The sequence below is a fragment of the Plectropomus leopardus genome, chromosome 9 (assembly GCF_026936395.1).
Source record: "Plectropomus leopardus strain MGB_pleo_1.0 chromosome 9, ASM2693639v1, whole genome shotgun sequence".
NCBI lineage: Eukaryota > Metazoa > Chordata > Actinopteri > Perciformes > Serranidae > Plectropomus > Plectropomus leopardus.
In genome coordinates, this window is record NC_142184.1 from 33,526,740 (window position 1) to 33,542,301 (window position 15,562).

At 39.6% G+C, this 15,562-nt stretch overlaps 1 protein-coding gene across 2 annotated transcripts in view; it reads right to left on the reverse strand.

Moving 5' to 3' along the window:
* lamb2 (laminin, beta 2 (laminin S)) overlaps positions 1-11,842 on the reverse strand; it is a 61,443-nt gene extending 49,601 nt beyond the window's left edge. For both annotated transcript variants that reach the window (XM_088082581.1, XM_042491459.2), the window contains exons 1-2: positions 11,698-11,842; positions 11,174-11,247 (exon numbers count right to left, since the gene is read on the reverse strand). In XM_088082581.1, coding sequence (XP_087938707.1) covers positions 11,174-11,204 — 31 coding nt within the window. In that variant the 5' untranslated portion in view covers positions 11,205-11,247; positions 11,698-11,842. The remainder of the gene's footprint in view (positions 1-11,173; positions 11,248-11,697) is intronic.
* Positions 11,843-15,562: the final 3,720 nt, after the last annotated feature.

The following is a 15,562-nucleotide window of genomic DNA, read 5'->3' on the forward strand; positions in this document are numbered from 1 at the left end:
TTCCTCACTTCCTCCCTTCCTTAATCAGCCCCAAGGGCCTCACTGATGAAAATAATCGCTGACCTTAATGCCATGTATTATTTTAGAGTATGAGAGGTAGTGGTGTAAAAGTTGGTGACAAGGCACAAGACCCACAGCTGGACAGAAAAAAGGAGATATCAAGAAACAGGCTGTAGTGCCGAGGCCTGGTCTACATAACATTCGTACTTTGGGAAATTAAATATATATTTTAGCATTTGATTTATCACCAAATGTAGTTTAAGTCCTAATCTGGAGCAATGTGTTTTTCAGTTGGCTAGAAGCTTAAAATGTATAGATAAAATACTGAGATTCTGTAAAGATTTTTTGTGGTATGGCCCATGGATCAATCTTGGGCCACTTTTTTTTGTTTGTAAATGCTGCTGTCAAAGTCTATCAACCGAAAACCATCCATCCATTCACTCAGCCCTACATCTTTAATTCTTCTAAACCGCATTTCATTAATTAGTAATTGGATGGTTCAAACATTTCTTTGGTTAATTAAAACAAAATAGATTTTGGTTCCGATGAACAGGGCAAAACAGATGACCTTATTTTGCATTGAACAAGAAACTTGCTAAGTCACACAACTACTCATCTCGATTATTGTAATTCTCTGTTCAAAGGCCTTTTTTAAACCTAATCAAATATGTAAAACTGTCTAAAAATGCCGCACTGAGGAATTCACCACAACAGAACTGAGAGCACACAAAACCTTGGTACTAAAATCTGTTCTTTTTATCGACTTTAAAATTATTAATTTTTTTTACTTTTCTCTCTGAAAAGTTCTTTCTGCTTTGTTTTTAATCTTTAATGTGTTGTAAAACGACGAAATATGAGCTATCTGGCCGAATTGAATATCAAATTCATATGAAAGAACAGGACAGCCCAGATATGTTTAAACTTGTATTTTATATTAATAATTTTTATACTCCACAATCCAGGCAGAGCTTATTTGTAGCAGCTTGCCATTGTTCATATACTTGGACTGCATTCATTATATGTTTTGTCTCGGCCTGACATGGACTTTGAGTTTCCTCAGCTGTTCCTGTGTTTGCCACTGACTGCCTGGCTGTCAAACAGACAGAGGCTTTCAGTGAGTGTGGCCAGACGCTGGCTATTACACAGGCTGTTAGATTAACAAGGCCTGGCACTGGGAGACAGCTGGTCCCACTGAAGAAGACATTCACATTCCTGTCCCATCCTGGAGACGTCTGAATCACTCCATGTTGGAAAGGAAACATGGAATACCGTCAGCAACAGGTGGACAGTGAAGAGCGAGGACGGACTGATACTCAGCAGACACGCAAAACACATTCACTGTCCATCCTGCTTCTGCCCAGCCTTCATTCCCACATATCTGCAGCAACTGATGATTTACTCACATTCTAGAGGACTGTTATTGATTTATCAGAGGAGAGGGGTGGCTGGGGTGGTGTTGTTGTTGTTTTGTTTTTAAGTAAAGAGTCAAAAGTTGAAGATTAAATCATCACACCTGATGTATCCAACGACTGAAGATCTGATCCAATAAAAAAATTCTGTTTTTACAGATTCTGGCTATGATAAATGATGTAATTTTGGCATTATTTAAAGTCTTATAAATCAACTGTAAAATAAATACAAAATACAACCATTTAAAGTTATGTGCCCCTCCCCTAAGCCAAAATAAAAAACACAAGTCCCTCCCCAGTATTTAAAAATTTATTTGATACGCCTCCCCCTTTTTGCATCACCACACCATTCTCATAAATAACAAACACTCCCTAATGGAGATCAACAGAAAACAGCATTCATAACAGTCTGTCAGACCTCTGCATTCACCCTGGGAAAATGCAGGCTTGTGATCAGACTACTGCAAGTTTGTATTGTCAGACCACATTTGAAAATTGATAAACAAATCCCTATTACCTGGATAATATTAAAAAACAACCTATGTTCTTTATCCCTAGCTCTGCTCAGCAAATGCTCCTGATGGTGGGACATGAAAGTTAAAGTCCCCACCACAAACAATTGTGCAATAGTGCAGCCATAGCACATACAACTTAAGGTGCAGTGGGACATAGATGATTACGATGATCCTATCAGTAAAATTCTCCTCTGCAGCCAGCCACTGATAACAAAGTGCCTGCCATGCTGCCTAAAATGCACACATGGCCAGCAGATGTTGGGTGCAGTCTGTCGGTCAACCAGCTTGTCCACTAGTTACTCAGCCGGAGAGAGTGAATTTCTGTGGGTTTGGTTAGTGATTAAAGTGCTATGTGTTTGCCCTGGTGCCCAGCAGCTGCTCAGGGAGACATGGAGCACTATGCAGAGTGCATGATGGCTTCACTATAGGTGCTAGAGCTCTGATGAAGAAAATCTGGCTCCGCTTAGAGGGAAAGAAAAGGGAAAACTACAGAACACATTTCATTAGTTGAAGCGTTTAGTGTGTTTGCCTGTGTGTTGTTTGAGCCATATGAATCAGGCTAATGTGTGTGTGCATATACACAATTACAAATACTTTTCTGTCTAGTGCACTTGTGTTTAGCTATATGCATGCATTTGTGTTTTTCCGTTTGCATGACTGTATGTAAGCATATGACCAGTAATGAGTGTAATAACGTAATAATTTCCTGTGTAAGAGAAAAGAGGGTATCCTCTGTGTGGTCAAAGGCAAAGGTCACATACTCTGAGTATAATTTAAAACACACAGGGGAGTACTGCGTCTGTGTTTGTGTGAAGGCATCTTTAAACCTTCGATTTGAACTGATGATGACCCCAAGTCTCCCCAGGGAGAGGAGCCCGGGAAAAGAGTGGGGAAAAAAACAAATCTGCCAAGCAATGCTTGAATATGTCCCCCTCTCTCCAGGTACAGTATCTGCAGGCTAACAGGAGCTGACTGTTTAGCAGAGGTGTGGAGTCCAACCATGAATCTGATGACTTAAGATTCAACTAGACAAAATCATAAAACATTTGCAACTCAATACTTTATTTGGACTTAAGCCTTTTTAATTTAAAAAATACTTGATACCTTCCCCCAAGCCCAAAGATTGAAAAGCATGATATCTACCCCTTTGAAACATAGGCAAATTGGTTTGCAAAGACTTACTTGTGGCTTGCAAAACAGACTTCATCCAACCTCTGCTGTTTAGCCTCCTTAACTTCAAATCATGTGTACACTTTCCCAGTGTTTCTAAAAAAATCATCTTCTGCATGATATAAAAATCAATTAGTAAACTTTAGAAACTTATTCCGAAAGCTAATGCTGTGTGCTCAAAGTAAATATCCAATCTGCATATATGTATATTTAGTGCAGTCAATGTTACATCCTGCTTTCATGGTATTGTGAGTGTTACTGGGCTGTATTAGTGCATAATGGGATATTCTGTTGCTCTGGATGAGCTTTGTCAAGTTTGAGAGAAGTACTTCAGAGATGAGAGGAACAACAAAGAGGCTACAAAGTTTGAAGAGAATCTCATGAAAACAAATACAAAACACTATCAATTTGTATGATGAGAAATTTAGATTCTGGTATTTGTGAAACCTGGGCTCAATTTCTCAATTTTGACAATTCTTTAAAAAAAAAAAGAAAGGTCTCTCCAAAGCCCCCAAAGTTTAGGGTGCAAAACTAAATTGCCAGGGTACCTATTTCAGGCTAACTTGTAGTATTACATTAAAAATCAGACCTATCAAAACACATAGATAAGATACTGATCCATCACACATAGATCCCCAATAAGCTAACCAACGCTGCTCTTATTCTTTGCTTCTTTTCAGATAAAAACACTTGTCACGTCGTTATCATTCAAAATACAGGTGACATGAGACAACTGGCCTACATTTATAAGATTATATTAGACCTCTGTGTGTGTGTGTGTGTGTGTGTGTGTGCGTGTGTGATTACATGGCTAAAATATGACACCACTACACATTGTCGCTAAAGACATTCTGTCAAAATCTGCCAAAGTATGAAAAAAAATCACATCATTTGTATCTTTCTCCACAGTACTTTCTTCTCCTCTCTCTTCCTTCCTTCCATTCTTCCCTCTTTCCATCCTTCCATCCTGACATGCTGCAGTAAAGTGCAGTGCTGTAATTGCTGCTTGTCTGCTATTAGGTAATTAGAGGTGCGGAGGTGTCTGAGAGTGCTTTTTAACAAGCTACACAACACGACCTGTTATTAGATTTGGCCTGTGCCTGAGAGCAAAAACACAATCACAAAGTAATATGTGAGAGGTAAGGAGGGTGGAAACAACAAAGTCTTGTGATACTGAGAAGATCTGGATTTACAACAGCCTTGATAGCACATCTATCTTGTCAATACTGTTCACCATTGTTTTTATTACTTCTGATTGGTTCTGGCGCAGCAGTTGACAAGTGTTATTTTACCCATGGCATTGATTGGCTAGTCAAGTCACCCGTGCTCATTCGTTGTTCTTCATTTTAAGCCAGAAACCACTGTTTCATGTCACAATGCTGGACCAGAATCAGTCAGCTCGACTTCGGTGGAGTGGGCAGTGGGCTTCCCTAAGGCGCTGTATGTGCTTGGTCCAGCACTTACGATTTGTCTTAGTCTTACAGGAATACTTCGCCCATTTTCAAGCAGCTTTGTATCAAAACAATGTGGGTAATATGTGTAAATGAACTGTGGTAAACTTCCCTCTGTCTAACCAGGTATACCTTCTCCCCCGGTAAAGCTCCACCAGATGATGCAAACTGCTGAAAAATTTGTTTCCCTGGCTCTCAGGCTGCTGCTCAAACTACAGGCTATACTTCCACATTTTCGTATTGCCCACCACCCATGCTGCCACCACGGACACGAAGAGTTTAGAAGTGGATCAAGAGACAGACCCGCCTCTCTCTCTCAAACATGGACCGAAATCTAATCAAACAGTGAAACTAGGCAGTGCTGATGAATCAAGTGCTGATCAATAAAGATGATGTTCTTGCATTGCCTACTTCTTACCCCAAATGTTTTTAGAAACACATTTTAGTGCCATGTTTGGCTGTATTATCGAGAAATTGTGAGCAGGAAGTGGGCACAATACTGGTTTGTGCACAGTGAACACGGAGGCCAAAAAAGAGATCAAACAAAGTAGCACTGATCAAATATAAACCAAGATTTTGTAGAGTTGCATATTTTTTTCCTCAAACTCTTTAAGCTTAACTTTTAACTGTTATAACAGATTGTTTCTTGTCAGCTGGCCAGCATTGTTTAACATGTACGAGTATGTAGGAGCATTTATTGGTCTGGTGCAATGCAGTGCATTCTGGTACTTGTAAGTTTTCTACCTTTTGAGCAAAAGTGTCCTTTTTTCTGTTTTCTGTGGTCAAGTAGCACCACTTTCAAACATATTTGTGTCTTCCTCAGCAAGGCAAGGCAAATTTATTTATATTGCATATTTCATGCCCAAAGGCAACCCAAAGTGCTTTCCAGGTTAATCGAGTCAAAGTTCATTGTAGCCCAATCATAAAGTATGCCCCAAACAGCTGTGCAAAAGTAATTTAATTTCAACTTCAATGTGATCTTTGAAGTCTACTGTCACAAAGTATAATAATATAATTACTACATTTCTACTGCATACACCAGCCAATTATTATTTAAGTCCATCTTTCCAGCAGTGAATTCTCTGTTTCACAGCAGGGTCACTGGAAACTGAAAGTTTAGGATCAGGGCAAGTTATGATGGGTCAGTATACAGCAACACAAATAACATACACAACCCAAAAAATGAAGATGGAAACATGATGTATTAAGTTTTTGGACAATATGACTCTTTAAAATTTTCTGCTGGTACACTGTACTGTTCCACTCCACACTGTAAGCACATGGTAGCTCCACTCAGGTTCACCACTGTACCAGCCACCCTATTGTTTTTAATGAGACCATCTCCATTTCCTATTCCTCCTCCATGCCCCTTCATCCTCCCCCTCAAGTCCTCCTCCTCCTCCTCTATCTCCACCTCCCCTTTCATCCAGAAAAGCCCCTGCCAACAGTCGAACGGAGAAACCTAACTCACTGTCCTTTCACAGAAACAAACCTGTTCCCTCTCCTCTCTCTCCACCCCTTCCCCCTGTGCATAAAGTCTTTCTCTCCCTCTTTTCTCTTTGTCCCAATCCTTTCAGCCCCCCCCTCCTCTAATTTTTCAGCCTCTCTGTCTCTACTGCTGCTGGTTAGTGGGCTTTACCGCACCATTGTTCTGCTATCCGCACATTTCCGGAGGCTGTCGCTTACAAAGGCTTGGGGGAACACGCTCTCTCACTCCTGCTGCCTAATGCCGGCCCTCACCTGCCCACACACACATCTGAGGAGAGTGTTAGCAGTTTGACAAAACACACACACTCCTCTAAGAAAGGTGAATTACAGAGGATTTACCTCCATCCTCTTTCATGTGGAGTTTTCCTTTCTTGCTTGCTTCTCAGTTCCTTACATTCTCCCTGCCTTCCTTCCTTCTTCCGAAATTAGTTGATCCCTCTCTGAGTTTATCTAAATCACATCACTTCTTGAAAAGTTGCAAATGACACCCTCAGCAAGTATGGAGTAGTATAGTATTACCATAGTACTTTGGCTTAAAAAAAAGATCACTTGCCTTATTTTTTAACTCAAAATTAAAATTGCTTGCGAAAACCTCTGCAGATGCATATGAGCATGCACACGCACACGCGCACGCACACACACACACACACACACACACACACACACACACACACACACACACACACTCTACAAGCTTCCTACAGGTCCTCCTTCCATCCCCACCCCCTAAGTAGAAGAATAGAAAAAGAAAGTGAAAAGAGAAAGAGAAGAGAAGAGGCACTGCTGCTTCTTTTGTCCCTGTGATCAGCCTGAGAGCCTGGGACCTTTCACTCTCTCTCACACACACACTCAGCACACACACATCCATACGTTCGTACACACACCAATTAACCCCTTCTCCACCCCAGGGGTTCAGACACGACCCCTGACCTTGGAGCTTGTCTTCAGAGGCGTCAGGAGTCTGAATGGACAGCTCCCTATCTGTATAATGACAGTGTGTGAGGTTTATGGACACACATGTCATGTCAGACACTTGTTCACCTTTCCACTCTGAAAACACATACTCGTCTCCCATTTCCTCCTCTCATTCTCTCTCAGCTGATCCAGTCTCTCTCTCTGTTTTCACTAACTTCCTCTCCAGACACTCTTCAGTCTTTCCACACCGCTCAGAGGTTGCAAAAGAAGTTCTCTTACACCTTTATCTTTTCACTGCGATTCTTTACTTCTGAGGAATATGGTAAAAATCTTTGGGACGAATGGGCTTCAGAGGTACAAGATGAATTTGGGAACCAGATTCAATGAGAAGGATTCTTTTTGTAAAGCAAACACCACACATTAATGTGGGACATGACCGCAGCCAAGAACATAATACTCAGTACATAATAAAATGATGAAACAAGATCCAGCCATCAGCTACCTAGTAGAAACCTGAACCTATTTTGAGATAGCTGAATCTATTTCTCTGATCCATTTAACCACTGTGTTGTTTGACGAGGTCAGCCTTTCTTCTTTCAAAGAACAGGTTCACATTTTTTCAAGTCTTTCTTAAAAGAGCGTGTGAGAGTGTGAGATTTAGGGGGATTTAGTGGCTCTAGTGGTGAGGATTGTGGATATCAACCAGCTAAAACTTCTCCTGGTTAGAATTCTTTCAGTGTTCTTTCTTTTGGAAATGTTTGACCAGGAGCCCAGGTTATCAGCAGAGGTCTCTTCATCTCCAAAACAAGCAGATGAGGTGCTTTAAACCAGTAAAAACACCAAATAAAGCAGGTTCATGTGACAAATCCGGTTTCTCAGACCCTGTTTGGTGAGTTGGAGACGGATCGCTCGCCCAGCACCTGATGATGTGTGTTCATCTTTTTTCGCTAAGATCCAGACATTCAGGAGGTTTGTACCAGGAGCCAAATTATCCGCAGAGGTCTCTTCCTGTCCAAATAAAACCGTGAAAAACACTGAATACAGCTGTATCACAGATTTGTTTTTACCGACACTCGTCAAAAAGGGGCTGTGAACTGTGGTGAATATGTGAAAGTCCCTATCTAAAAGCCAGTGCTTGGTTTGTCTGTTCTAGGCTACTACAGAATCATGGCAGTGCAACATGGCAACCTTCATAAACAAGGATCTGCTTCTTATGTAGATAAAAACAGCTCATTCTGATATAATGAAAATACAACTCTAATGTTCATTTAATTACATACAAAAGAAAACCTATTATTTACCCGGATATATTCTATTTCTATATAACGCCCTAAATCCTACACACTGGACCTATAAATCAGTGTGTAAATTGCTCCCCAATATAGCAGAAAAAGTATGTGAAATCACCTTTTTCCAACTGAGCCTCACCTAATCCATACCAGTGATGAGATGACAGCAACAACCACACTGACAGAATGTAAATATCCCAAAACTGCTCTTAAAAAATATTGTGTTTATGAAGGATACTACCAAAAACACATATTAGAAAATTATATTTTCAAGGCCTTGAGGTGGGTTCTTTTCAGCTGGCCAGTATTGTTTAACATGTACAAGTTTGTAGGAGCATTTATTGGTCTGGTGCAATGCAGTGCATTCTGGTTTTCTACCTTTCAGCAAAAGCGTCCTTTTTTCTGTTTTCTATGGTCATGTAGCACCACTTTCAAACATATTTGCATTTTCCTCAGCAAGGCAAGGCAAATTTATTTATATTTATTGTTACTTTACAGTGTCTTTCCTCTTCATCTACAAAAGACAGAGTTGCAAAAACCTGGGTGGGTGGGTGCTGTGTGTCCCGAAAACTCTCAGCCACCGTAAAGAGCAGCAGAGATATGTGAGGGGACACCCTGAGAGCTAACAGCAGGCACTAATAGACTTTAACTGGAGCAATGAGCCCATTGTCTTCGGCTACAGGGAACAAAGCATCAGGAGGCATTTTATTGAGGGTCATTACTCAGATAAATCTTTGGCTAACTGATAATACTGAGTACACACACACTTTGGTTTGAGTGGTGCAGGTGTCAGAAGTTTTTTGTGTCATTTTTAAATAAGATAAATACAACTGATTTGGTGAAAAGAATCAAATAATGTGTGCTATGTTATATTTTCTTTAAATCTGTTAGTTTACCAGCCTTTCTTTATTTCTGTCACCCACCCACATATATACTGTACACATGCAGCACTGAGCACGCAAGCATCCAGAAGGCTCCTAAACAGAGCTGGAGGTAAGTGTGGAGTGGGTGTCTCTATTTGCGGATTCAGCTGGGCTGTTTTAGGAGGACCATAAACAGAGCGACACCACCCACAGAGAGAGGCCGACAGACAGAGACAGAAAGAGAGGCATGGACGACCCCAGAGACCCGCAGGGCACCAGGGGCCCTAAAAAAGAAACCACAGCTATCTTATCTCCATGCAGGGGCCGATACTCCCATCAGTCTTACATCCAGCATGTTCAGGCTACTGTTTCTGCCCACAGCCTTTGCTGCTTCTCTGCACCGTGCTGACTGCTCTGTATACTGACAGAGAAAAAGATATGTTACTATAAAATCTGCTGGAAGTCAATGTCACAAATGTTTCTTTTATTCCTGACTTGGATTGAAAAATCTACATTTGTCTTCACTTTGGAAGAATTAAATACAGAAAACTCTGTGCTGTTTTGTATAGGAAAGCAAATCCTGATTCCAATTATGATTCACAGAGGTAACAAAGGAAGAGGTACAATAAAAGCACTATTTGGGGTTGGGGCAAAAACTAATAATCATTTTAAAAAATCGATACATGTAATGTCGCAATATTTTGTGTGGCAATATTGTATTAGTACACAGACACCAAGTATCAATTTTGCAGTTATTTCAATTAAAGATGTTGCAAATACAAACTAAAGTTTTGGCAGCCTACTAGAGTAATCAAATCAATTGCTTTTTCAGCCCACTACATTTTGCTGCAACAGAAATAATAACTGAGGTGAGAAATTTTATCTTCAAAACTTCATCTTAATTAGATTATGTTAATAAAGATTTCCTTTGGAGACATCATTTATAGTTGAAAAATGTAATAAATCCCAATATATCACAATATATATGTTACCGCAATACGAAGCGTATCACAAAACATTTAAAATCTCAATATATTGTAATAATGTTGACTGAGGTATTCTGATTATCGAATCATGGGGCCTACTGTGATTTACTGGCACTATACAGTGCACCTCTGCCACCCCCAAAACACCCTAAACACCCATATTTTCTGGCACTGATGAATGGTTATTCATCACACCACACTCTTTACGCGTAGAGCACACTGTTGTCACCAGCGCGTTGTTGTCACTGCAGAACACCAGACGCAGTGAAAGAGAAACTTAACAGTTCATTGCGCTGGGTCTAAAAGTTTGCATTCACTCACTCTGCACTCTGCTTCTCCTCTCATCCATCCATTTGATCAGCACTGATGCGATCAACCAATCAATATCCACGCCGCAACGCAAAATGCAGACTGCAATCAAACTAGCCTTCACTCCAAAAAATGGTCTAACTAGCCACCACTTTGTTTGGGAGTTTGTGTATATAATAGGCATTATAAGTACGTGTAAGACTTTAAAATAAAAGCTCCATCTGGGTGAATCACATTCATTCAACAAGTCAGTCAGTCAGTCTGTCATATATAAATAATTAGATACATACATGAAACACAAATGTATGAATCTATCAAAAAGTAAATATATAAATATCTAAACACAAAAACAAATCAATACACAATTAAACAGAAAATATATGCCATGTCACTGCAAAAAAAAAGTAAGCCAGTGTTTAAGTCCTTATTGTCATAAAAACAAGTGAGCATGTCTGCCAGTGGGCTGCATAATACCACCACTTCTCAAAGCATTGTCACTCTCTAGAACAAAAGTCAGGATCTTAAAACCATTACCAAAAAAATAACTGATATGGCTTCACATCAAATCACCTCAATGGCCTTTTAAGTCAAGATTTCAACCCAACATCCACATGTTTAGCAGGAATACACGAGCTCCATATTTTCCAGAGACTAATCAAAGAAAACCCAGTGACCTGGAGACAGTCTTCAGCCTTCAGTGGATCACTTCTGAGGATTTGTTCAGGAGCAGAAAACACGGGCTGACTTTAAAGAGCTCCTTGGAGTACAGTGGACTTACCGCAGACGAGCATTAGCAGTGACGCCTGCATCTCCGCGCGCACATCAACCCGCGAGGCTGCAGGCGACCTGAACCTGCGCGAGACAACAGCTTGGGATGAAATAACAGTGAAATAACACAGACTTTTAACAAGCAGAAAAAAATGTCTGGATTTTTGGATGAAAATGAAACACTGATTAAAAAAATAATTAAAAATATAGCTCAAAGTGCGTGCAGAGGAGAACACACTTTGACTTTGGACACTTTGACTTTTATTTTGTCCAGCAGGAGGTACACAGTGCATAGACTCAGAGACACACGGGGGTCCTTGTGTTTTCTCGTAGTTCTGAATTCACCGTCACTTTCCACGATATAAAAATGTCTGCGGATACTTCGGTGAGTCCCTCTGAGCAGCTTAAACCGGTTAATTAAAAACTCTCCTCTCGGATGGGACTCTTTACAACAGACTGTTTTCAGCTGTCCAATGACTGTTTGTCGTCTTTACACTATACACGTTAGCGGTTAATCACAAAGACGCCACTCACCGTCCCGTTTCTGGTGTCCGGTTCTGTGTTTTGTCCGGCCACAGTCTCCCTCTCGGTCCACTTGCTGCGGAGTTACCGGACGGATGCGAGGCTGAGCGGCGTTTCTGCTGTGAGGAGTCCTCAGCTCCTGCTCCTCTGCCCCGGAAACCCCGAGCTGGACTCCCGGAGCGGAGCAGAGCAGCGCGAGGGGAGGGCGCGAGCTACGGGGGGGATTGGGGGGGTGCAGAGGGGCGCGTGTGCGAGTCCCCGGGTGGGCGTAGGAACCGTGGGGATGTACCAATCAAGATAATACCTCTTTAATTATTAGGCTAAACCTAGAGCTACAACGATTAATCGATTAGTTTAACTCTTCACCTTAGAATTATGAGTTATTCGTATATTCTTATTCTATAGTACCTCATTAATATTATTTGAGGTGGGTTTTTTTTGTTTTGTTTTAAGATATATGCATTTTTGGGCTTGTATTAAACTTTTTTTTAATTAAAGGTCAATTGCACTTATGCTGTTTGGAATGCAAACCTTTGAAGCTCATTATCTCAAAATCACTCAGAATGCAGATAGAACCTTCATAGAACATTATAATTTTATGGTGGTGAACTACTAAATTATATACCAATATTTTATTTATTTATTTATTTTTGGTTCGAGTAGTTCGAGACTAAGCAATTATTTGCTTCTTTCATGTACACTAGCAAACGATAGACTTTAGTGGTCCTAAAAATTAAAACTAAAAAAATATATATCAACTAGCTATAAATGCACTGTGCCAGAACGATTTCATAATATCACTGGGGATATAATATAAAAAGCCTATACAATCACTATCAGTGTCGCTATCATATCTGATCCCTATCCTACTTGCCTACTGTTTTGGGGAGAAATGGGCTAATTCTTGATTCAACATATATATATATATATATATATATATATATATATATATATATATATATATGACTCTCAGTAACTTTTCATAGGCAGAAGAAACACAGATATGTTATTCTGTAACAGGATAAACATAAAGTAGGCAATGATATGAGCTACATAAACTGATATTACAGACACACTCTTCCATGGCTTTCAAGTCATAATTGCTAAAAAAATGTTGCACAATGTTGTTAAAAAATCTTGTTTAAAACTTTAAAATCCTGGATTGACATTAGTTTCTCGTGTTGCGTTCAGATGCCTTTCACAGCATTAAAAACTTTGAAACCCAAATTGCAAATTGGTTTGATTTTTTTTTTTAAAAAAAAAAAAGCTAAAAAGGTGACAACAATCTGGCAAGATATGTCCCAAAAATTGCAAGAAATTGGAAAAGCTGGCTAGAAAATTAACTGAAAATTAGTTTTAAAAAAGACAGAAAAGAGAGCTATAGCGAGAGAGAGACAGAGACAGAGAGAGAGAGAAACATCAGAAAATTATTATTATTCATTTAATGTTGAAAATCGTCAAATTTCTTGCACTTTTTTTCAAGCAATGTTCTGTATTTATTTTTATTTTTTTTAATTAATGTATTTATTTTTATTTTAACATTTTTCTTGTCTTTTTGTGCAGGTCATTTTCTTGTTTTTTTTAATTCATTCCTTACTAATTTTGGGTAATTTTTTAGAGATTAAGCCAATTTGCTTAGGTCTTGAGCGGTTAATATTAGTGGCCAGAAAGAATGTTTCAACTACTTGATATGAAAGTTTTATTCCCTCGCAAGTTTTCTTGAACAAACCCAGTGCGTGTTTTCCAGCAAGCCCCTGTGCGTGTGTGTGTTTGTGTGTGTGTGTGTGTGTGTGTGTGTGTGTGTGTGTCTGAGAGCAGGAATGCGCGCTCCCTGCTGGACGGATTAGATTCCCTTTGATTGCACCCAGTGAGCAACCCATGGGCGCGCACAGATACCACATCCCCCGGCAGTCTGCTCAGTCTCACAACATCAGTCTGGTCCAACAGGTGGCTGAGACTGTCTCCACTGCTCACAGTCATGCAGTGGGACACAGAGACAGACTCTATTTTCATTTGACCCAGCACATTAATCTTCTGCAGGCTTTAGACATCACATTTGAAATACAATCTATCACATTTTGCACGTTGAATTTAATCATTTTTCTTTATTTGTGCTCACTCTGTGTTACAGCATGTGTGATGTGTACAGGTGCTGCAGCCTGCTGTAAATCTCTGTCATATTACACATTCCCTGTGCAGCCGGAGGACAGCCACTCTTTGTTCGAGCTCAGGTTCCAGTGCCAGAACCCAACAGAGAAAAGCAGAGCTCCTTCATACTGAGAGCAGCAGAGGGATGAATGGGACAAAACCGTAAAACTTCAGTTAATAGCCTGGGCTATTATTTGCTTTAACCACTAAACTAAACAAGCTTATATTTGGGAAAGGAGTCTATATGGGACAGGCCTTTAATTCTTTTCACATAAAAGTGTTTATCTGCAAAGATAGATTTACAATCCAATTGTTTTTCTAAACCTCTTTTTTTTTGCGTCTCTCTAAACTGTAAACTAAACCATAAACAGGAATGTAAGACACTGTAGTGTTAGTAATTAAAGTATATATATAGGGCTGGTGCCTGCAGCAGTGCTCCTACTTCATGTCACCCCTGCATAAGTCAGTGCCCCACTTGGGCCACCCCAGCAAAAAAAAGGACACGCCACTGTAGTTGGCTGAGGGGCAATCAGGTGATCATTATCTGTGGGGTCATGACAACAAGCGAACATGTACAAGAAGCCATTTAATAAATGGTTATTATAAAAATGTTGATCGGAGCCGCACTTTAATTTGGGGTCTCTACTTTGACTTCACAGCGGAAATGTCAACCACAAAGGCTTCAGCTAAAAGTCTAAGCAGTCAAATGAAGGGAGAACACCTGAGTGGGTTTGTTACAGGCTTTTTTCACAGCTGACATTCTGAAAATAATACACAGCTGAAAACAATAATGTTAATGATCGTGTCCTATAAGCTTTACCTATAAGTGAGCATGCACAATACAAGGACCCTGCAACAGGCTCACCTACATGGAACGCACATATTATTTGATTACACCTGTGCCTTTCCTGCTATAACATGTCAAATTATCAGCGGTGGAAGAAGTATTCAGAGCCTGTACTTAAGTACTTATATCACCATGTGAAAATACAACAAGTTACAAGTAAAAGTTGCGCATTGAAAATGGTACTTAAGTAAAAGTAAATAGAAGCAAGAAAATGTTCTGAAAGTATTAAAAGCAAAAGATAAGAGTACCCATTGCAGAATTAAAAAAAAAATCGAAAAAGCTCAAAATTATTAGAAAAAAAGAGAGGGGGCATCCAAAAAGATCAAATTATTTTTACAAAAATAGAAAATAAACCACCACAAAAAACTTTTAAAATTATTTTTAAAAAAGAAGATTACAAAAAAATCCAGAAAACTCAAAATTATAAGAAAAAAAGGAGAAAAAAGATAAGAAAAACAAAAACTAGCTGGCAATTAATTTTCTGTGAACTGATAACTCACTAATCTTAGCAAATATATAAACTGTTTGAACAGTTGTTTTTGTGTAATATTTTCCTCTGAAACGTAGCAGAGTAAAAGTAGAAAGTGGCCTGAAAAGAATATGCTAAAGCAAAGTATAAGTACATCAAATTCATACGTACATACGGTGCTAGAGTAAATGCAGCTACTTAGTTCCACCACTGCGACCTGTCTGCTGTGAGGAGTCCGTTTGTCTGAGAACAGAGAGGCTGAAGTGGAGCACACTGCTTTGATACGGAAAGGGCGCCTCCTGGTGACAGTGATTTATTAAAACAACAGCTCTTCTGTAACAAATGTGTTAAAAAATGTAAACTTAATATTGTAAATACTGCATACGCACAAATAGGACACACAATGTGATGAA